At 47.1% G+C, this 22,866-nt stretch overlaps 1 protein-coding gene across 1 annotated transcript; it reads left to right on the top strand.

Moving 5' to 3' along the window:
- The first annotated feature begins 2,345 nt into the window (after window positions 1-2,345).
- On the top strand, window positions 2,346-5,283 carry SOX11 (SRY-box transcription factor 11). The gene has a single exon (XM_055539172.1). It carries the CDS (start codon window positions 2,388-2,390, stop codon window positions 3,747-3,749), a length of 1,362 nt encoding a protein of 453 aa, XP_055395147.1. The 5' UTR covers window positions 2,346-2,387; the 3' UTR covers window positions 3,750-5,283.
- Window positions 5,284-22,866: the final 17,583 nt, after the last annotated feature.

The following is a 22,866-nucleotide window of genomic DNA, read 5'->3' as shown; positions in this document are numbered from 1 at the left end:
TTGCCTGAAAATATTGCAAGGACCTAAATTATTTCAAGCCCTCCAGCTAAAGTGTGGGGTTGCAGCCGGGGTAGGGTCACCACCCAGGCCACCCCACTCTCCTGTGGTGCTCCCAACGACTGGAATGGCTGGGAAACCTGTGAGGCTACAGAAACACAAGATGCAGTCCGTGCCTTTGAGGGGGGCGGGGAGATGAATTTCCACACACTGCTTTGGGTTTCAGACGTCTCCAGATTTCAGGTTAACCCAGAAGAATGACTGTCAATTCTTTCGGTCCCTCTGGCCCTTTAAAAAATAAACTGCCAGTCTTATTGGCCTGAATATCACAAGTATTTGATGCAGTGTTTTTGTTGTTGTTGTTTTTCTTTAGGATGGACGAAGGGGGGAGGGTATGGCCACGATGATTTAAAAAAAAAAAAAAGCATCTGTGAAAAAATGGTACCCTGTTACTAAAGACGTCAGACAAGCTGCAACGCTTAGGTAATGCAGTCTTTTTCTCGCAGACAGAGCACCTGAAAGGAAGCAGGTTTGGCTAATTTTACTAGTCCTAAGCAGCTGACTTTTCTTGTGAAATCCTCAGGGCGGTATCTCGGGAACTGTTCAAAGTTGCCAGCTCCCAACGCCGGGAGGGTGTGAAGACCGGGATGACGACAGAGACTGGAAAAGAAGCGGCGGTGTCCTCTTAATTGCCCCCAGAATATCCAGGGATGGTTAACAGGGACCAAACACACACACACACACACACACGGACCACACACACACACACACACACACACACACACACACACACACACACGGCTTCGGAAGGAGTGGCGCGAGACAGACGGGGCGCGGGGCTGGGACATCAGCTTGGCCTGTACACCGCGTTCTGGTCCTCCGGGCGGTCGGTCCCACCTTTCCACGGGAAAAGAGGGAATATTTCGACTTGAAACTTGGGGTGCTCCCGTTTTCTCTTGGGTCTGGGTTGTTCAGCTACACTAGCGAGGGATCCAGAAGGCGTGCTAGCTCCTTGCTCGATTTCAGGACGAGGCTGCTTTGTGGGGGCGAGACAGGGGGGAGGGGACAAAGGAAGGGGGGAAGGGAGGGCGCGGGGCGCGCGGCAGGGCTGGGACGCAGCTCTGCGTCTGGACCGGGTTTGGAACCAGCCCGGGGAAGGAGCCCTATCGCCGGCCAAAGGACCGGCCAGGCCGAGCTCCACGGACCGTTACTCCGGCCTCCGCCGGGGGCCGGGGCGCAGAGAGGGCCGGCGCCGCCAAACGCGCACCGTGCAGCGCGTCCCAACGCGGGGAGGAGGGGAGACAGCCGCGGAGAAAGGGCCAAACTGAAAGCGCCAACCGGGGCGGGGGGCTCCAGCCGGCCAGGCTTTAAAGGGATGTCTCGGCCTTGGAGAGAGAGAGAGAGAAAGGAGGGGAGCGCCCACGTGCCCGGGGAAGGCGGTTGTGTCCAAGCGCCACCTGCCGTCGGCCTGGGGGCTCGGCGGGCTCCCCGCGCCCCTCGGGGGAAAAGCAGCAGCGGCGCCCACCCCCACCCCCCCGGCCCGACCGCCGACCCTCGCCACCGCCCCCGCCCGCTCGGGCTGCGCGCGTGCCCGGGCGTCCGCCCGCGGGGAGGGAGCGCGCCTGGCCGGCTCACCCGGACCGGCCTCCAGGGTGGGCGGGTGGTGGGGGACTGGGCACAAAGGGGCGCCGGGCCCCTCCCCGGACCCGGTGCGCTCGGTTGGCTCCGACGCTGGGACTGGCCAGGTTCGGCCCTCCCGCGGGGACGGGCGCGGCTCCCGAGCGTACCGGGGAGGGGGGCGCTTCGGTGCACACACACGAATTTTTTTTTTTAAAGAACACTTTTCGAGACCTGCCTCCTCCTCCTCCCCCTCCCCCATCCCATCTTTGCAGCCCGGGGGCGGGAACGGGGCGGGGCCGCCGAGATAATCAAGGCGGCGGGGCGGGGCCGGCCCCGGCCATTGGCTGGCCCGCGGGGTGACGTCACCCCGATGACACCCTGATAACTAGTTGGGAGAGAGCCCTCAACTTTTTGCAGAAGGAGCGCGCGCGCCTGGGAGTTGCGTGGGGTCCGGCGCTCGCGGCGAGAGCTAGGAGCCGGAAAGAAAGAGAGAGAGGGGGTCCCCGGGCTGCTCCGACCACCGCCGCCGCCGCCGCCGCCGCCTCCTCTCGCGTCGCGGGCCGCAGCTGCCCCGCGCGCGGGCGGCTCCGAGTCGCCGCAGCCGCTGTGTGCAGACTGGAAGGGGGGGCGGGGGGGAGGGGGGGAGCCGCGGACGCGGGGTGCCCAGGACTTTGCAACTTGCCCGGGAAGGTGGAGGGCCGAGCGGGGGAGGGGGAGCCCCGCACGAGACCGAGCGGCCCGGGTGGGAGCGCCCAGCCCCGCCGCGGATCATGGTGCAGCAGGCCGAGAGCTTGGAAGCGGAGAGCAACCTGCCCCGGGAGGCGCTGGACACGGAGGAGGGCGAATTCATGGCTTGCAGCCCGGTGGCCCTGGACGAGAGCGACCCGGACTGGTGCAAGACGGCGTCGGGCCACATCAAGCGGCCGATGAACGCGTTCATGGTGTGGTCCAAGATCGAGCGCAGAAAGATCATGGAGCAGTCGCCGGACATGCACAACGCCGAGATCTCCAAGAGGCTGGGCAAGCGCTGGAAAATGCTGAAGGACAGCGAGAAGATCCCGTTCATCCGGGAAGCGGAGCGGCTGCGGCTCAAGCACATGGCCGACTACCCCGACTACAAGTACCGGCCCCGGAAAAAGCCCAAGATGGACCCGTCGGCCAAGCCCAGCGCGGGCCAGAGCCCGGAGAAGAGCGCGGCGGGCGGCGGCGGCGGGAGCGCGGGCGCGGGCGCGGGCGGCGGCGCCAAGACCTCCAAGGGCTCGAGCAAGAAATGCGGCAAGCTCAAGGCCCCCGCGGCCCCGGCGGCCGGCGGCGCCAAGGCGGGCGCGGGCAAGGCGGCGCAGCCCGGGGACGGCGGCGGCGCGGGCGACGACTACGTGCTGGGCAGCCTGCGCGTGAGCGGCGCGGGTAAGACGGTCAAGTGTGTATTCCTGGACGACGACGAGGACGAAGAGGACGACGAGGACGAGCTGCAGCTGCGGATCAAGCAGGAGGCGGACGAGGACGACGACGAGCCGCCGCCGCACGCGCAGCTCCTGCAGCCGCCGGGCCAGCAGCCGCCGCCCCCGCCGCTGCTGAGACGCTACAGCGTCGCGAAAGTGCCCGCCAGCCCCACGCTGAGCAGCGCGGCCGAGTCCCCCGAGGGCGCGAGCCTGTACGATGAGGTGCGGGCCGGCGCGGCCTCGGGCGCGGGGGGCGGCAGCCGCCTCTACTACAGCTTCAAGAACATCACCAAGCAGCACCCGCCGCCGCTGGCGCAGCCCGCGCTGTCGCCCGCGTCCGCGCGCTCCGTGTCCACCTCCTCTTCGTCCTCCTCGTCCAGCGGCGGCGGCGGTGGCGGCGGCAGCAGCAGCAGCAGCAGCAGCGGCGGCGAGGACGCCGACGACCTGATGTTCGACCTGAGCTTGAATTTCTCCCAAAGCGCGCACGGTGCCGGCGACCAACAGCTGGGGGGCGGCGCGGCGGCCGGGAACCTGTCCCTGTCGCTGGTGGATAAGGATTTGGATTCGTTCAGCGAGGGCAGCCTGGGCTCCCACTTCGAGTTCCCCGACTACTGCACGCCCGAGCTGAGCGAGATGATCGCGGGGGACTGGCTGGAGGCGAACTTCTCCGACCTGGTGTTCACGTATTGAGAGGAGGGGTGGGGTGGGGGCGCCCCGTTCTCGCTCTTTTTTCTCTGGCGGGTGCAGAGCAGGGTTCCTTGGGAGGAAGTCGTGGTGGTCGTGATGATGCTGATGATGATAACAAGGTTTTGGTGTCGACGGTGATGGCGGTAGGGTGGAGGGGCGAGAAGAAGATGCTGATGTTGATACGATGTCGTGATACAAAGAAATTGGAAAGATGCTGAAAATTTTGGTGGAGTTAAAGTGAAATGAGTAGTTTTTGAAACATTTTTCCTGTCCTTTTTTTGTCCCCCCCCCCCCAAACTCCTCTCCCTTCCTTGATCGTGTCTCAAGGTAGTTGCATACCTAGTCTGGAGTTGTGATTTCCCCCCCCCCCCCAAATGTGTTTTTGTAATTACTGTTTCTTTTTTTTCCTGAAATTCGCGATGGCAACAAAGGCGGAGGGGACGGGGCGGGGGAGGGGAACGAGGACCCGCTCCGGAAGGCGCTGTTTGAAGCTTGTTGGTCTTTGAAGTCTGGAAGACGCCTGCAGAGGACCCTTTGGCAGCACAACTGGGGAGTTGGTTGGAGATTTTATTTTATTTTATTTTATTTTTTTCTTAAGAGATCTTAAAGAACTGGTGACTTTTTTTTAAAAAAAAAAATACAAACACAAAAACAAAAAAGGGACCATGGCAAATTTTTTAATTTAATTTTATTTTTTTGGAGGGAGAAAACTGATGTCTTCTATGCATCCGATTCTTAACAAAACTGCAGGGAGCTTGAAAAAATGCAGACTGTACAAACGCTTACAAAAAAAAAAAACTGTGAACTGACTTAAGATCAGAGTTTACTTTTCAGATCAAATTGTTTATGGTTTTACAAATGTGATTTCTACTTGCCAACTTTTTTTTTGTAACTTGTTCCCTTATACCTCCTTGATTGAATACCAGGCAGCCTAGACCTCAGTACAAAAGGTATTGAAACATTTTTGATACATAACAGACCTCAGTCTTTTTTAAAAATTAATATATTTTCAGGCGTATTTTTGTACAGTGAAAAGGGAACATTCTTGCTGTGTTTTTTCAGTAAGACTTTCAGGCACTTCTTCCCTTTTGATTTCTTTTTTTCCTCATTTTTTTTTTTTTAGCATGCAAGTATGTTGGTACGTTATGTCCTGGTTTAAAAAGGATTAAAATTTTAAAATAATCCTTGCATCTAAAGGCCTTGTGGTTTAAAAAAAAAAAAGCAAACTTTTTTTGTACAGCTATAGTAGAGATTTGTTCAATATTTGTAGGTAAAGATTTATTGAAAACGGTGATATAGACCTCAGAGCTGTTATCTTAGTTTAAAGATTGTATATGTACTGTACTATAGTAGGACTTTATGTATCTCATACGCTGTGATATGTGGATGGGGCCCCAGATGGAAGGTTTGAAACTGGATTCTCGATTTTTAGCAAAAAGAAAAAGGCACATAGTTTAAAAAGTTTCTCATTTTGTGCAATATAATCTAAATAAAGTACAGACCATCTGCATATTTTGTAGCAAATGGTGGCAAAGCAGACTCAATGCACTGTCGACATCATTGCCTGTTTTTTTTTTTTTTGGTGCTGGAAGTCTGTATCTTGACAATTTTAATAAATCAGCTGGAACTGATAGAAACTCGCATCGCCCATAGTCTCTATGGAAGTCCTACTGGCGGTGGTGTTGTCGCAGGGCATTCAGAGATAAGGCCCTTGTGGGCGCGGGTGGGAAGGTGGCCGGAGGGAATCCCATATTCTCCGGGCTTCGGCTGGAAGTGCTCAATGGCTGGCCAATTCCTCGCTTCTCTTTTTCGGTGGCTGGTTAGGCAAACCCGGGGCGGAGGATTCTTTTCTCTCGGCCTTCCCTTCCCTTCCCCCTTTGCAACCCCATTTCCTTTCTCACCTCCTCCTCCGCGACTCCCACCCTCCTTTCCTTGCCCATCCGGACGGCGGGCGGGGGACGCGGGCACCGGTCCGGGCGGGGGTTAGCCTTCTCGGCGAGGGGCCGCGTCGGGGCTGCGCGTCGCGGTAACCCGCGCCCTTGGGTGGCCAGCGCTGAGCGCGCGCGGATACTCGCCGTTCTCCCTCCTTAGAGGCGGGGGACAGCCGTTTCCAGTTTTGAATTTTTTTTTTTTTTTTTTCCCTTGACGCTGCATGTCCGCCTGTGCGCTGGTGGGAAGCGCTGCTACAGTTCTGGACCGCGAGCGGTGACCGGCGCTGGGGCGTGGTGGTCAGTGTTCAGTCTCTTTTCGGCGTCGCCAGGACAGCGGGGCGCGGCGGGCCCGAGGCCGGGGAAGGAGCGCGCGGAAGGCTGCCCCAGGGCGGCGGGAGGAACGGGGCACGGCCACCGGAGAGTCTGTGCGGGCGGAGCTGCGGGAGGAGCTGGCCGGGCGGGGGGCGGGGGGTGATGGTGCGTGTAACCAAGGGCGCCTGGGCGGCGGCCGGGGACCCCGAAGACAGGGCCCTGGGTCCTGGGCGCCTGGCTTTCTCCGCGCGGACGCCGCGCGCGCCTCGGCGCCGCGCCCTGGGGCCTGGAGACGCGCGGGAAGATCCGCGCCGGGGCCGCGAGGCCGCCGAACTGCGGGGATGAGCGGGAAAGCCCGCCCGGGCCCCCGGCTCCAGGGTCTCGCGCCGTTTCTAGGGCCGCCCCGGAGGTAGGCCGGGGGCGGGGTGGGCTCCTAGGTGGTTCGGCTCCTGCCGAGTTCTCCGTGCTGGGCACCGTTTGCCTGGCCCGTCTACTCCCGTTCCCCCACTCTCGTTTCCCCAGACCCGGCCGCCTGTATCACGGAGCCTTCGAGGCGGGCCCGGCTGGCAAGCGCCGCCCGGCACGCTCACCCCTGGCCCCGCGCCCTTTCGGTGCCTTCGGCCCGTCTTTCCCCGGGGGCCGCGCCGAGGGAGGCAGGGAGGCTGCGCGGAGGCCGCGCCGGGGCCCGAGCGCCAACCTCAAGCTCTGCCTCCGAGAGAGCGGGCGCCTGCAGTGGGGGAGGTTTGCAGTGGCTCATTGAAACTAGGTGCAAAATCACCACTACTCTCTTGGTCACCTACTGCAATGATTTACCAAGGTTTGGTCTTCGTTTTTATTGAGATGCTGGCGAGATTAAAGGGCAGCGTCCACGCATTGCCGGGAGCTGCTAGGCCAGGGGTGCGCGGGCACCCTTCCAGCCTGGCCTCCTCCTCCCTGCCTCTAGGGCCCCGTCCCTGCCTGCTTGGCCTCCCCCGGCCTCCCTCCTCTCCTCGGCGAGCCTCCACCCCGGCCCCTACCCCCTGGCGTGCGAAGCCAGCAAGCTTTGGCCGTAGATGGACACATTTCTTTTCTGTGGCTGTTTCATTTCTAGGAATCATCAGATTTCCGTAGAACACTTGGGAGGAGAAAGGGCTGAGGGTGTTAAATAACAAGGTTCTCAACATTAGAACTGGATCTCTGAAATTGTTTACCTCCCCCCCCCCCCGTCCCCCCCTCCCAAATGATAAGACTGATGTAGTCGTTGGTGGGACATTTATTTTAGCCACGAGTAATTGAACCAGCGGTTTACAATTGAGGCTTCTCTGTGCTGGGAATTTTACATAGTGGCCCTCTGCTGCAGTTCTAAAACTTGTTGAAAACACAAACCCATTCATAAAACTGAGTCGATGTACTTGGAAAACCTGAAAACTTTGCATGTATTTTATGTTTCAATCATAGATGAATCGGACATTTTCTGTGGTGAGGTAGAAACTTTGCAGTAGTAACATGTAATGATTTGGCTTCAGAATGGAAAAGCATAGTCTGGATGAAAATTTTCAAAAAGCTATGTAGCCTAAGTTCTTGATAGTAAAAGAAGAAAAAAAAAATGGAGATCGGCGATCTAAAATTAAAAACCTGTTAGAACTCAGGACAGGCGCTTGAATGCGCTTTTAACAATATTTAAGGCTGTTTCGATGAATGCATTGTGAAAATCATTCTTAAGAATTCTTTATTGAATGTCTAAAACATAATATAATACACAAGGTATTCTTGCCACTGGATAGTCTTCAATAAAAGTTTAATTGCATTTTTTTGGTCTCTTAAGTAAGTCTTATTTTGAACTAAGCATTGACAGAATATTTTTAAATAGTGAGGGGGGAGGGGGGAGGGAGACCTAGAGCACTGCAGCTTAGTCAGTGGGTATCCTGCTGTTTGTAAGTTGTTCACAGATTTAGGATGGCATTTTACTAAGATTTCCATCTTAAAGAACTTGAACCAGCATTCTCTTATTAATTCTTTAAACTGTGGGAATAATCTTCCAGTTTTTACACTCTGATATGCATCCTTTTATTAAAAATATATAATGCTAATGAAGGCAGTGTATTTAAACTGTGCTTTGCAAATATTATGTATGTTATGAATGACTACAGTCACAGGGCAAATTATTTGTTAGATCCTTTGGGGAGGGGGGAATCATTAAAACCATTTTGAGCAGAGATGTTTCATTTTAATGTTAATTGAGAGGAAGTGATTTAAATATGCATGTATATAGCAGTCAGGATCACTTAGGGGTTTTTTTTTTTTTTTTTTCCCTCTTTTCTTTGAGAAAGAAAAAGACTCAAACAGCAACTTGTTTTTCCCTTCTCTGGGAGTTGGAACCAGAGTCATTTGCTATTGGTACACTTTGAGAAACTTACACTTGTTTTTCTCTTCAGAATTTAAATGACTTTTGAAAGTAATCTGAGAAATAAAGCAAATAAGTTGCTCTTTTTTAAAGTAGTCATTCAATATAAATATATTATATCAATCTTAACTTTTTTATTCTCTGATATGATTAATAATATGTATATTCTTACTTTTTCTTCTAATGGGCATATGTATCCTTGTGAACACTTTATAGAGAGGTTTTCTTGGACTCTCCCATTTATAGAATCTTTATACTCTTTTACTGTGGTCCCCTGCTTTTAACAGATTTCTGAGGCCAATATATTTGTGCTTTTTTCTTATGTAGGATGACCAGCGAAAATAGTTTACTGAGTTGTCGATTTTATCAGTAGATAAGAAACTTTCTTTATTACAGCTTCAGGGAAGATTTTTCAGGATACTTCTCAGTTATTGTAAGGGCCAAATTTTATAAAATTTCATTAGGAATGTCAGTTTCAAATACCCTTTGTATAGCCTAGGCCTGTAAGAATACCAAGACTGAGCCTTATGTATCTAACACGGGAATTCACAAGCTCCCAAAGTAACTGTCTCCATGTAATGACTCTTAGACGTGCTTTTCAGCCATCTGGCTATTTTAATCATTGGTCCTTTCTCACTGTTCATTTATTGGGTTTTTTCTGCCACACCCCTTTTCATTTGATGATATGGCAAAGTCTGCTCTTTGATAACTCCTTTTTCTTCCCCCTTTCTGTGGAGCCCTCATTTTCGATCACAATAAAGATTAAACACAATTTCATAAACTCAATTCTCTTCCATTTTACCTTGCTACTGGCTTTTTTCTTGAATCTTAACATAGCTTTTTTTTTTTTTCTTTTTTTCACTGTAGTTATTTTTTTTAACACTTCCTATATCAACTAGCTGCCTAATTAGTTTTATCTCTTCCATGTGGATGCAGTGAGTTTTTAAGAGAATTTCACAAACAAGTAGTTTTTTAGTGAACTTAAACAGAATTTTAAAGGAGACCTATTTTTATACTCAGTAAAAGCACAAAAGTGCAGAAAGTATACAATGGCTTACAAAGGGAAACATAAGTTCATAATGTTCCATGTATAAAAGTAATAATTTTATTGGGTAGAGATACTCCGAGAAGATTCAATACCTCTGCCAGTGCACAGACAGGACTGTTTTACATGACCCAGGAACTTCTGTTGCAAATGGATCACTTCTCTGTAGAGAAAACAAACCACTAAGAGCAATATGGTCAAGCGGAGGTGTGTTTTGACATGAGCGATTGGTGAATTGAGAACCTGGATGGGCAGACGTGAGGCTTCCTTCTCAATGTTTGATCAAGCTTCTTTTACTTAGTCACATAGACGTGGATTTTCTCTGCTGTGAAAATGACACAACAGCAGTATGACAAGCTGTTGGAAAATGCGTAAAAACAAAATTCACTCGGGTTCTTGAAGTGACTTTGACGCTGACCTTATTTTATTAGATCTATTATATTTCCTCGTTATAAAAAAAAGCCACTGGAAATATTGCTAATATGCAACCTAAAGAATTTTGATCAAATAGATATTGACAAAGGGTCCTCTTGACACACATTTCTTCATCTAGCTTCTATTTAGAAACACAGTGCCCTTGGATCACATCGGGCAAAACATCCTATGCCATTACCCTTAATTTCCCATTTTGTCTATTTTTACTCTTGTACATATGTGGTGGGTTTAAGAGTCTTTGGCATTTGTTCCATGACACCCTTTTCTGGAACGGACTGTTTTAGGAAGGAGCCTGCTGTTCCAATGTGGGGCTCCTAGTGGTGGCGGCGTAACAGCGCTCCCTGGAGGCCACCAGGACGGGGCCACCTGACACCCAGAGCAGTTTCCAGCAGGACGCTGCCCAAGTCTATTTTCAGAGCCACTCCAGGTTTGGGAGCAGGAAAGCTAAAAAAACCCTTTTGTTTAGAAGTCTGAGTGGTTTGCGGAGGGGGGGAACCTTTTTTAGAGTTTGCATGCCAGCGCACGACCAGAGGCTGTGAAACAGAGGGGACCGCTCCCCGAGGCCGGGCGCTGGAGGATGATGTCCGATAGCACTAAGGGGAAAAGAAAATGCATGGCGAAGTCTTGTCTTCTGTACCCTGTCTAGCATGCAGAGTTTCGTGTGTTAAAACGGTGTATGACATTGCTGTATCAAAGTTGTAAAATTAAGCATTATTTATTGAAAACTATGTATTTTTTTGTAAAAACCTGATCACATAGAGCATATCAGTGGCTGTGCTTGGTGTTTCAATGGAACCAGCTTCTCGCCCCACCCCCTTGGTATGCAGCGCTATTGCTCAGGGTTGAAAATAGTATACCCCAATGTCTCTTTTGCAAGAGTTTTTCACAGAGGAATACATTTGTTCAAAAGACTCTAATAAAATTGTGTGATTGATCTGCACTTGCGGTTTTCATGTGGCTTTTTTCCTGTTTTGCATCTTGATAACTGCTGTTCATTTTCTAATGTGTGGTCCTCCATACTGATACCGAGGACAGGTTCTGGAAAGTTCTGAGTGTCAGCCTGGAGAGGAACAGGCCCCCAGAAATGCTTTGGGCAGGTTTGAGAGCTGCTGATGTTGCAAATAAGCATGATAATAATGTCTTGAGATTTTTAACTGGTCAATTGAGTGAATCAAAGCATAGACTATAGAAGGGTAGATGGACGTGTGTTGTCAGAAATGCTTGAAGTAGAAAATGAAGGAAGATGATCAGGGGCAGTTGCTGCTGTTGAATTCAATACCAGCAAACTCCGTTTCTCTGTGTCTTTTTCTTTTCTATAACAATTTACAGCGTAAATGTATTTTGACATAGAAATCATTCTGTATTGAAATTCTTGATATAAAATACTTTTATGGAAGCCTGTAAGTGATCCTTGGAACTATTACCAGATTTTTTAAAAGATGTGTTTACATGGTGAGTGTTTGTTGTATATTAAATTTGCTTTTGTAGAAATGTTTGTGTTGTATTGTAACAAATTTTCAAGTGCACAACTAACACAACCACACATAAGTGCTTAGTTACATCAGTTTTCAGTACAAACCAAAGGACAAATAACTGAGTTATCTATGGCAACTCTGTCTTATCATCAGATAATATAGTCAGTGTTTTCACTTCATGAATATCCTAGGATGTTTTTCACTTTGGTAGAATTTTATTTTATTTATATTTTAAAGAAAACAAAATATAGACCCTGTATGAATGATACCTGGCATAAACATTCCTTGCATTTAATTACTAAAGGATCCTGAATGTGTTTCAAATTCCTCATTGCGACTCCTTGTGCTGTTTGTTATACTCCTTGACTTTCAAGATGTGGGTTTCATAAAAACAGAAAAAAAAATCACCAGTTAAATTATTGAAGAGACATCTATGACTAAAATATCACTGGTAGGAAAGCATAAAATGTGAAAACTCTGGCTTGGCGGGTGTCCCATTAAATCTAGCCAAGAATGAAAGGAAGAGGAGATATCCCCTCCCTCAGTGATGGCTTATCTGTAAAGGACAATAGAGACAGTAAGCCTGGACTCAAGGATGAATGATACTCTTGTTGGAAGCTACACTGGTTCTACTTGAAAGTAAATTCTTTTATGATATGTATAGCTGGTGAATGGGCCATCACTGAATCCTGATTTTGCCATCGGGTCAAGCCCATATAACTTCATTAAAAATGTGATGCACTTTGATCTTCTGAGACTCATGGGTAAGGAATACGGCCATAGCAGGGGAGGTACTATCGCTTTACACTTTGTCATCTCACAGAACAAGTGCACAGCTACAGACTGTTCCCTCTGTGACCAGACAGAAAGCTAGAGCTCATCATAATAGACAACACACTGAGTAGACTGAAAAAAATGAGGAGGGATAAGATTCACCTTTTTGATGTCTCTTTCTGTGAAATAATCACCAGTGTATATTTAGCTTGAGTTTACACATCATAGGTGCCAATCGTTTCAGTACCCATCATTAGCTAGTTTTGCTAGCTTTAGCATACTCCCCTTTTCAGCTGGACCTGAAGACCCTGTCTTTCCCAGGGCCCCTGACTGAGGTTAATTTGGCGTAGAGGTCCCCAAACTAAAGGATAGCTCATGGGGACTTCCTTGGCAATCCAGTGGTTAGGATTCTGTGCTTTCACTGCTGAGGGCCCACGTTTGATCCCTCGTTGGGGAACTAAGATCCCCTAAGCCACCAAGCAGCTTGGCAAACAGACAAAACACAAGCAAACCTTCCCCCCAAAAACAAAACAGAAAGCTCACTCATGGATGAAAGGCTTGCTTCAAACCTGGAACTCATTCTGTCTCTCTCAAGAGTTAAGCTGAACTTATAGTCAGAATCCTCCTTCTCAAATTTGGGCTTGAAAAACACATAGATCTGCTGACTTCTCTGCAGGATTTGGATAGAGAGGTGGGGAAGGTCTCGTATGGCTGGAGTAGGCATTGTAGCTAGAAGGAGGCCAAAAACAAGGGGAAACTGAGAAGCAGAAATGGGAGGCAGAGAAATCCTGAGGGAGAATCCTGTGACTCCTTAGACAGAACTCCACTGCCTGGAGGAGGTGCCCTGGTGGCTGCAGGCCCAGTTCAGCGGGGTTAACCACAGAAACCAGTGGACGCTGGCAGTCTACTCAATAGTTGATTGTCCACTTTTCTTTACTAAAATGCACACTTTGGTTTGAATCACAATAAGACCAGCTGGAAAGGTAGCGTCCCTTGCAGAGAGGTGCCCTGTGACGTGGTTCTGAGCAGGGAGATGTTGCTCAGTCCAGCTCAGCGAGACCTCCAGGAAAACACCTTTACAGGAAAGCATGTGGGGTGGTCACATGCCATTCTGCAAAGGCTCCTTCCATTTGGGATGTAGATGTGATGGCTGGAGCCACAGGTATGAGCCTGAAGCAGAGGGAAATGGAATTTCAGAGTCCTTGACCAGCCTGCCAGATCACCCCAACCAGAGCTCAGGGTTGAGTAGGTGGCAGTTACACAGACTTTCTCTTAAATGTGGCCAAACCGAAACCAAATAAACCCCTATTTCTTTGGGATTATTTGAGAGCATCTGTGTTTCTTTTAACCCAGTGAGAACAACTGAAAGCAGTTCAGATAGCCAGAGTGAGGATAGCGTGTTAAATATTGGCAAATCAAAGAGTTTAGTCAAATGCACAAAAGTAAAATAAGTTTTCAAAAATGATAAAGAGGGAAAGAAAGAAATGTCAAGCATTTCCACAGTCACACAGGACATTGGCTTTACCCTCTGAAATTGTAGATTCATTTTTAAGAAACATCTACATCAAAGATTTGTTTGAGAACAACTTTGCATTTGTAGATACTTACACCTTTAGGATGGCACAGCATCCCACATTCATCTTCAACTCTCAGATGTGTCAGGACTCCTTTGCCAAGAAATAATTCTTCAGGGACCCTGGTCCCCAGCACAGCCTTCCTCACTGTCATGTTAAATTAGGGCTTATTTCAGTTGGTAGATGTCATCTCCAAACGAAGGGGTCCTCAAATGCTATTCATTCCTATTTTGTCCCTTATAGGTAAAATTTTGATTTTCTAACTTGTCGAATGGCAAAAGTTACAAGCTTAGTGGAGTGAATTCAGGACCTAAAGAAGCAGAAGTGAAGGAGAAGGAGGGGAAGGAGGAGAAGAAAGAAGTGGGAGGGAGAGAAGACAGATTAATAAGGAATCTATAAAGACACACACATATTAATAGCTCAAAACTCTGGGGTCATCTCGTGAGAGTATAAACAGCTGCACTCAGGTGATTCTGAATGTGTCACTGTGTTCTATCACATTACAAAAATCAGTGTTTATAATAGTGACAGTGAGCCATGAAAAACGTGTTTAAACGGTGCTCACTTGTGACCTATTTAACAAGGCTGGGGAGTATGAGATCGCGTCTTAAATACTTCTACTCAACGTCATTTTAAACCAAACCAGAAGGTTCTAGAAGATTCACTTCTGCCTAAGCCCTTTCCACGTGCTAGTGTTCTATTAAAAAAAAAAAAGTCTTTTTGGAACAAAATCTAGTAGGAGTTAACACAAGTAAAGAGCCTTTGCTTGGGGGCGGGGCTGCACAGGCAAGCTGGAGAGACCAAAAGAGAGCTCTCTGTGGCCCCCAGTGGAGAGGCTTGGGCAGAAGGATAAGATGCCACTTTTCAGTCCAAGTCTGTACGATCCAGAGATGTGGAGGAAGGCCTCTGGGCTGCGTGAGGGGCATGGTGGGTGAGGGGGAGGAGAGGAGGCCTGGCCAAGTAAGTGTAACCAGAAGCAAAGCGAGTTGGAGAGCCCTCAGAGTGGAGCCTTGGGGTAGACGAGATGGCCAGTCACCCTGAAAAGCCCAGAATGACCCAGGAGGCTGGGGACCCTGAGTTGGGGGAGGGAGGCAGCTGGCAGAGGGGAGGTGACGTCCGAGGGTGAGGGAGCGAGAGGATGAATACAGCACGAGGAATAAAGGAATTTGGTTGTGTTTGGATTAAAGGGAAGAAAAAAAAAAAAAAAAGAGTCTGGGAAGAGAAACAGTAGAGTCTGTAAATCTGATTTTTCGCTTGGTTGGTGTGACATTAATGGGAGTGGAGAAGGGGGAGGAAGGCCAGGGGCACTCTTGGGGACATTTCATATTTTAGTTGTTGTAAAAACATCTGTGGAGAAAGGTCCTTGAAGTCAAGAGCTGGCCCAGGGGTGATCCCAGGCGGCCCAGAGTTCTGGTTGGGCTTCCTGCCCTTTCTCTTCCAGTTCCTATGTGGATGGTAATTCCACATGGTCACCCTGCTTCTCCACCCCGCCCCTCCCCCCACAAGATGAAACAGGAGCAGAAGGGACTAAGCATGTCTGTGGGAGCCCCCACCCTGCAGCCTGGAGAGCCCAGTTTCCTGTCTTTCTGCCGTGCATTCCTGGAGTGGGGACCACCGTGCTGTGCGCCTGACCTTGCTCTGAGTGGTACAGCAGCGCTCGGGTGCACGTGTGGTCGTCAGGACACCACGAGGTCCTTGGCACCTAGAAAGAGTTCAGTCATCAAAGGCACTGCCTCAGGCCGTCACCCTGCGAGGGCAGGGACCCTGCTGCCTTGTGGGGTCCTGGGTCCCCAGAACCTGGCACTTCCTCTCTTGTGCGCTGCAGGAGTAAGTCAGAAGTGAAGCTGGACTGGAGATCTCTGGGCTGGGGCTCTGGGGACTCACCGGGGAGCACGGGTGGCCGACCCTGTAAGTAGAGAACAGGCCCCGCGGTGAGTCGGCCAGTGTCAGAGCAGAAGTCTGGTCGGTTCCAGAAAGGAGACTGGCCACTAACACTCCCTCCAGGGTTCTCCTCCTCTCCCAGGGAAGAGGGCACTGATGTTTCAGGAGAACTTTCCCACGCCGCATTCTCAGCCGGAGCTTCCTTCTGCCACACCTGAAGGAGGTCATCCCCAGCTACCTTGGAGGCACTCTCTTAAAAATACAGCAGAGAAGCAATTTAAATAGCGACACAATCTTACTGGGATGACAGTCATTTGTAATTCCTGACTAGCGAGGTGGTGTCAGGACGGTTGGTCACCTTGGATTACTCCATAGGTGAGAAAAACCACGCATTAAATACAGATCTCAGCTTTGCGTCCATCAAGGAGTTATGTAAGGAGGCGAAGAATAAGAGTTAGAAATGATTTTTTGATACGTTGTCATTTTAAAGTAGGTCAGTGGTCTCTAAAGGTAACAAAGCCAGCAATTACCAGTTAGAAATCATTTTTCTGTGAGCTCTTTAAGTACTTATCGCTCTTCTTTGAGAAGTTGAATTCAGGTCCTGATGCAACGATCTCCGAAAGAGGTTGCTTAGCATCCTCTGAAGGATGACGATGGAAAATAGTTGTGCTTTGTTTATATTTCTTTTCTAGTTTATGGAAATGATATTATCCTTTCATAGCATTTACTGATTAGATTGACGGTGGCACATGTATATAATTTGGAAAATAATACTTACATTGAGGGTGATTGCTCAGAAAATTTAATAGCCAGGGCTGAAGAACGTGACAAGAATAGAAGCCTCTGTCTGTACTGGAATACAGAGACAGCGTGCTCTTCTGCAAGGAACAGTGGATGTAGAAATAGGGAAGTGGTTTCCAATTCTGTCCAGTCTCCTGTTCAGCTGTGCCGCCTTAAATTACTTGCTCTGCCTCTCTGGTTCCTTGTGTCTTCATGCATAAACTGGTGGCTGAACTAGATCATATTTGAGATTCCCTTCAGGTCTAACAACTAAATGATAGTTGTTAGAACTATCTTAGGCCTGAAAGGTCTTAGAACTAACTTAGACCCAAAAGGTCTAAGCAGCCAACATTTATTTACTTGGAGAGGGCCTGTTTGGAGGCATTGGTATAAATTTGTGCTTTCAGAGTCTGCAGGTCCTGTAAAGGAAGGAATAAGGAAGACAACCAGACACCCCGTGGCCCTTGGAAGCTGGAGAGACAAGGCCTAACTGGTGTTTCAGACATCCAGTGGTCCGAACTAAAGGGCCCTCGGCCCTGTGTTTCATTCTGTTGTTTGGGGGCGGGTCTGTGTTGCCCTTTAAAAGAGAGGAGAGAATTATTTTCGAGATAAGGAAATTCTCAATCTCAAGTTTTTGTTTATTTTCTCATTGAAGTATAGTAGATTTACAATGTTGTGTTCCTTTCAGGTGTGTAGAAAAATGATTTAGTTATTTTGTATCTATGTGTATTATATATATTGTTTGCAGATTATTTTCCATTATCGGTTACTACAGTGTATTGAATATCGTTCCCTGGGTTATGTAGTGGGTCCTCGTCATGTGTTTTTTATATAGTTCTGCATGACGTAGTGACTGAATAACAATGTAAGTATGCATCTGTTAATCCCAGTTCCCCATTTATCCATCCCCCTCCATTTCTCCTTTGTAACCATTACTTTGTTTTCTATGTCTGTGAGATCTGTTTCTGTTTTGTAAATGAGTTCATTTGTATCATTTTTTTTAAAGATTTCACATATAAGTGACATTGTATGGTATTTGTCTTTGTCTGGCTTACTTCACTTAGTGCAACAATCTCTGCATCCACTGATGTTGCTGCAGATGGCATTATTTCATTCTTTTTTATGACTGAGTAGTATTCCATCTTTATCCATTCATCTGCCCATGTACATTTAACTTGCTTTCATGTCTTGACTACTGTAAATAGCGCTGCAACGGACACTGGGGTGCATTCATACTTTCAAATTAGAGATCTCGTCTTTTCCTGATATATTCTGGGAGTGGGATTGCTGGATCATGTGGTAATTGTATTTTTAGTTTTTAAAGGAAACGCCATGCTGGTGGATAGAAGTTTTTTTAAAAATCATTTTTATTTCAGCTGATGAACATCTTTAACTGCAAAAGCATAAGCATATTACAGCATTAAAACAGGTAACATTTCACAAAACACGAATCTGGTTTTCAAACGTAAGAAATAAATGACAAAATCACACAGTCAAAATTATGGACTTCTGGGCCCACTTCCCAAAATACTGATTTGGTGTCTTTGAAGTGAGACCTGGAAACTGTACATTTAACCCTTGTATCCAGGTGATTCTGAGGCTGTGGGGCCACAGACCAGCTTCTGAGACCCAGGGTCCTAAATTTGAGAGAGAATCATACAAAACAAAAATTTATTTTGCCCCAAACCAGCATCTCAGGACCAAGTAATGAGAATAAACACACACTTGTCTTGCCACACCTTGACTTTTCTTTGCTTGTTCACTGAGTGGCTGTCATGGGGAGGGACGGTGAGAAAATAAAGGAAAATGGGAAGTCCTACAGGCCTGTAAATAATGAGCCGTCTGAGCGTTTAACATGGTTCAGACACTGTCCTAATCGCTCGTCTCATTTTATCTTCTGGATAGTGGGGCAGTGGCTCTGACACATGCCCAGCCATCAACATTGTGATGCCCGGCAAGGAAATCAACAGTTCAGTTCATTTCAGTTGCTCAGTTGTGTCCGACTCTGTGCGACCCCATCCACGTCACCCAAACTCATCTCCATTGAGTCGGTGATGCCATCCAACCATCTCATCCTCTGTCGTCCCCTTCTCCTCCTGCCTTCAATCTTTCCTAGCATCAGGGTCTTTTCAAATGAGTCAGCTCTTCACATCAAGTGGCCAAAGTATTGGAGTTTCAGCTTCAACATCAGTCCTTCCAGTGAAATCAACGGCAGTTCTCAAATGATGGGCAGGCGTCAGCGTCACTCAAGCTTCATGTGTTTGGAGTTTTACCTGTGAATTGAGGACCATAATCCTTGTTTCATGAGGGTCTTCTCTTGCTTAATTAACATTTGTAAAGCTTTTGGAGGCCTACTGATTTAAATTAATGGGCATTAAAACTGATGTCCAGGTCCAGTGATACAAAGCCTTGGGAATGGGTACTCAAGGAGAGAAAAGAAAAGAAAAGAAAAAAAATCTGAGTTGGGAGAGATGGTTTGTTATATACTTTTACATACAAAGTGAAACAGGAAACGGAGATATTCTACAAGAGCTAACAAAGACACAAAGCAAAAAAGACATGCAGGGAAGATGCAGCTTGGGGTTTGGTTTAGAGTTGAGGAGACATGGAATGACTTAGTCAACTGCTGAAGGAGTGTGCCTGGCTAAGTGACTAGTCACTATGTTGACAGCTGGGGGCCACAGCACTTTAATAGGAAAGGCCAGTCAAAAACTTTTAGGGAAAATGTTGGGGAGTCCAGAGTGGCCCCTGGGATTATTAATTTCCATGAATATGTGACTCGGCTAAGGGATGCCCAAATAGCTGATAAAGCCTTATTTTTTGGTGTGTGCAAGGATGTTATGGGAAGAAATCAGCATTTGAACCAGTCAACAGAGTGAAAAACAACCACCCTCACCAATCCTGTGAGGACCCCAGTAGAACAAAAACCCACGGGAAGGTTGGATTTGCTCTCTGCTGACTTTGTACTGCGTGTCCACCTTTTCCTGCCCTCAGACATTGGAGCCCCTGGTTTTTTGGCCTTTGGATTTGGCGAACTAACACTAGCAGCTTCCCTGTTTCTCAGGCCTTTGGCCTTAGAAAGAATTAGACCACCAGCTTTCCTGGGTCTCCAGTTTGCAAATGGTAGATCATGGCATTCTTGGCCTCCATGATCATAGAGACCAGTCACCATATTAAATCCCCTCTTACATATCTGTATGAATCCTATTGAACAGCCTGGACTAATATAGATCTCCAGTCCTATTTCCAAATCCTAACACCCATAGTGATTTTCTCTCACTTCTAACTAATTCCATTCCTTAAAGTGCAATAATTTAAGGGAATCAGAATATCATATTAATTTTTAGATGGTAATTTTCTTTTTAGCAGTTTAAGCTTGATTTTTTTTCTCCTGACAGGTAAGACAATTATGTTTTTTCCAATAGCCATGTACAGATGTAAGAGTCAGACCATAAAGAAGGCTGAGTGCCAAAGAATTGATGCTTTCAAACTGTGGTGCTGGAGAAGACTCTTGAGAGTCCCTTGGACAACAAGGTGATCAAACCAGTCAATCCTAATGGAAATCAACTCACTAGAGGGACAGATGCTGAAGCTGAAGCTTTGATACTTTGGCCACCTGATGTGAAGAGCAAACTCATTGGAAAAGACCCTGATGCTGGGAAAGATTGAAGGCAGGAGGTGAAGGGGGTGACAGAGAATGAAATGATTGCATGGCATCACCTTACCGAATCAATGGACATGAGTTTGAGCAAAGTCGGGGAGATAGTGAAGGACAGGGAAGCCTGGCGTGCTGCATGGTCACAGAGTCGGACATGACTTAGCAATAGAACAACAACAGCAAAGACTTCAAATAGACTAAGCAAAGAAAACAATTGCAGAGTTCTATTTCAGTGATGGATGGTGGTTCTATTAGCTTTGGGTGTTTTTTTTTTTTTCTTTTTCTTTGCTGTTGGTTATTTTTCTTTTAGTTTGTAAAGGTTTCTAATAATCTTCAGGATGAAAGATACTATGTAATGAGTCTTATTATTATATTTAATGAATTTTTGCAGTTAATATTTCACAAACAAAGCATATAAAAATCATTCATTTCATTTTCTAGATGGAGAAATATTAGCATATTAACATAGCCATAAATTTACTATGCCATAGATAGAAAATTAGTATTGCATACATAATGTAGGTAAGAAAATATGATGGTTTACAATATAAAAATAAAAACATTCGTGGTTGCCCACATAATTCTATTTGAGCTTCTCTAATTATTCCACAAAATATGTTAAGAAAGAGCAGACACTAAGCATTGAATGATGGCCTGGTGCCAAATGTGATTCTTGCTACTTTTGAAATTGTTGACTTCCCCATTAGTAAGATACAAAAAAATGCTAATAAAATATTTATTAGCTATTACTTTTTGTGACCTATTAGTGGAGTTCACTAATGGACTCAGGCTTCCTAAACGGAAAGTTATGTTCCTTTAGCATCTAAATCAGAACCCCTCCTGTAGAATGTCTGCACTGTTTTCTGAACTGTTTTCTCATGTGCTTTTCAAGGTCACATTTGGCCCTGAATCCAAAGCACTGTCATATAGCACATAGAGCAAATAGTCAGGGCTCTTAGGTGCAAGCAGTAGAAATCAGCTGTGGTCAACAAATAAAAATAGACAAATGTACTGAACAGTAGAATCTTCTGAAAAGCTGCAAAACCCAGTTTGGAAACAGAAAAGCAAAGAAGGCCAGGTAGCAGCTAGCATGAGCCCAAAATCCACGCCCCAAAAGCTATCCAGTGGCTTCTGTGTCAGCAGCCCGGGGGACAATTCCACAGTCCCCACAGCTGTGACGCCCCCAGAAATGCTCCATCGCTGACACCCAGGGCCTAGCTCCGTGTTCATGATTCCAAGTTCTGACCCAGTGCATCTAGCCGGCTGGGAATGCTTGTCTTGGTCTTTCTCAGCTTCTAGAGTGAGAGCCAGCAGTATTTATAAGGTAGGAAATTTCCTGAAGCTGGGAGGAAGACTGATGCAGGGAGAATCCGATATAGACATTTATGTGTGCATGTCTGCACAAACACACACACAGATACAGGTGATTAAGATATATGATTTGTACTATCACTTGCCAATTTTTTTTGAGCTTTCTATTTTGTACTGAGTATAGCCGATTAACACTGTTGTGATAGTCTCAGGTGCAGAGTGAAATGACTCAGCCATATATATACATGTATCCGTCCTCCACGCCCACTCTCCTCCCATCCAGACCTGCCAGTTTCCTTAAATCAATTTTTTTTCTCTTCCTGTAGAAAGAACCTGGGCATTCTTTCTGAATAGTCTGATAGAGTTTAACTAGCACCAGAAATCTCCCATGAAAGTCCTTTACTATTTGCAGTGATTTGAAAGGAAGAAAATAGAAGCAAACCGTTTATTTTGAACCCTTTTGTATACATCCATGATAGAGACTTCTGGAATATGGGAGATCATAAGTATGAAAAGCACAAGTACACTCTCAGTATCAACCACTGTTAAATATTGGTGCAGTCATGCTCTTTCTCTCTGCACACCCAAATACACATACACACACCCAAACACACATACATAGTATTTTACAAAATTAGCACCAAGCTGAATATTGTTTTGTATCCCTTGCTTTTAATCATCTAATACTGTAGAGTAGGCTTTTGATGTTGTTAACTTTTTTCGAGAAAGATTTTAAAAGATTAGCATAATATGTTTCAGTCAGTTCATTTCAGTAGCTCAGTCCTGTCTGATTCTTTACGACCCCATGGACTACAGCACACCAGGCTTCCCTATTCACCACCAATGGATCCTTGAGCTTGCCCTATCCTGGAGCTTGCTCAAGCTCATGTCCATTGAGTTGCTGATGCCATTCAGCCATCTCATCCTCTGTTGTCCCCTTCTCCTCCTGCCTTCAATCCTTCCCAAAATCAGAGTCTTTTCCAATGAGTCAACTCTTCACATAAGGTGGCCAAAGTATTGGAGTTTCAGCTTCAACGTCAGTCCTTCCAATGAACACCCAGGACTGATCTCCTTTAGGATGGACTGGTTGGATCTCCTTGCACTCCAAGGGACTCCCAAGAGTCTTCTCCAACACCACAGTTCAAAAGCATCAGTTCTTCGGCACTCGGTTTTCTTTATAGGTCAACTCTCCTTGGAAGAAAAGCTATGACCAACCTCAGTCAGTTCAGTCACCATCTGCAGTGATTTTGGAGCCCCCCCAAAATAAAGTCTGTCACTGCTTTCATTGTTTCCCCATCTATTTGCTATGAAGTGATGGGACCAGATGCCATGATCTTAGTGTTTTGAATGTTGAGTTTTAAGCCAACTTTTTCACTCTCCTCTTTCACTTTCACCAAGAGGCTCTTTAGTTTCTCTTCACTTTCTGCCATAAGGGTGGTGTCATCTGCGTATCTGAGGTCATTTATATTTCTCATATAATATGTTTACTCTCCGATTTTGTTAACCTTTCTGCTATCACTAAGCAATAGTTTTGACCAAAAGGTCTTTTTAAATGTTTCTC

The sequence above is a fragment of the Bubalus kerabau genome, chromosome 11 (genome assembly GCF_029407905.1).
Source record: "Bubalus kerabau isolate K-KA32 ecotype Philippines breed swamp buffalo chromosome 11, PCC_UOA_SB_1v2, whole genome shotgun sequence".
Lineage (NCBI taxonomy): Eukaryota > Metazoa > Chordata > Mammalia > Artiodactyla > Bovidae > Bubalus > Bubalus kerabau.
The sequence above is the reverse complement of the archived record's forward strand: the minus strand, read 5'-3'. Positions and strand labels throughout refer to the sequence as shown.

Coding starts and splice junctions, on each gene's coding strand:
- SOX11 (XM_055539172.1), top strand. CDS start 2,388: ATGGTGCAGCAGGCCGAGAGCTTGGAAGCGGAGAGCAACCTGCCCCGG.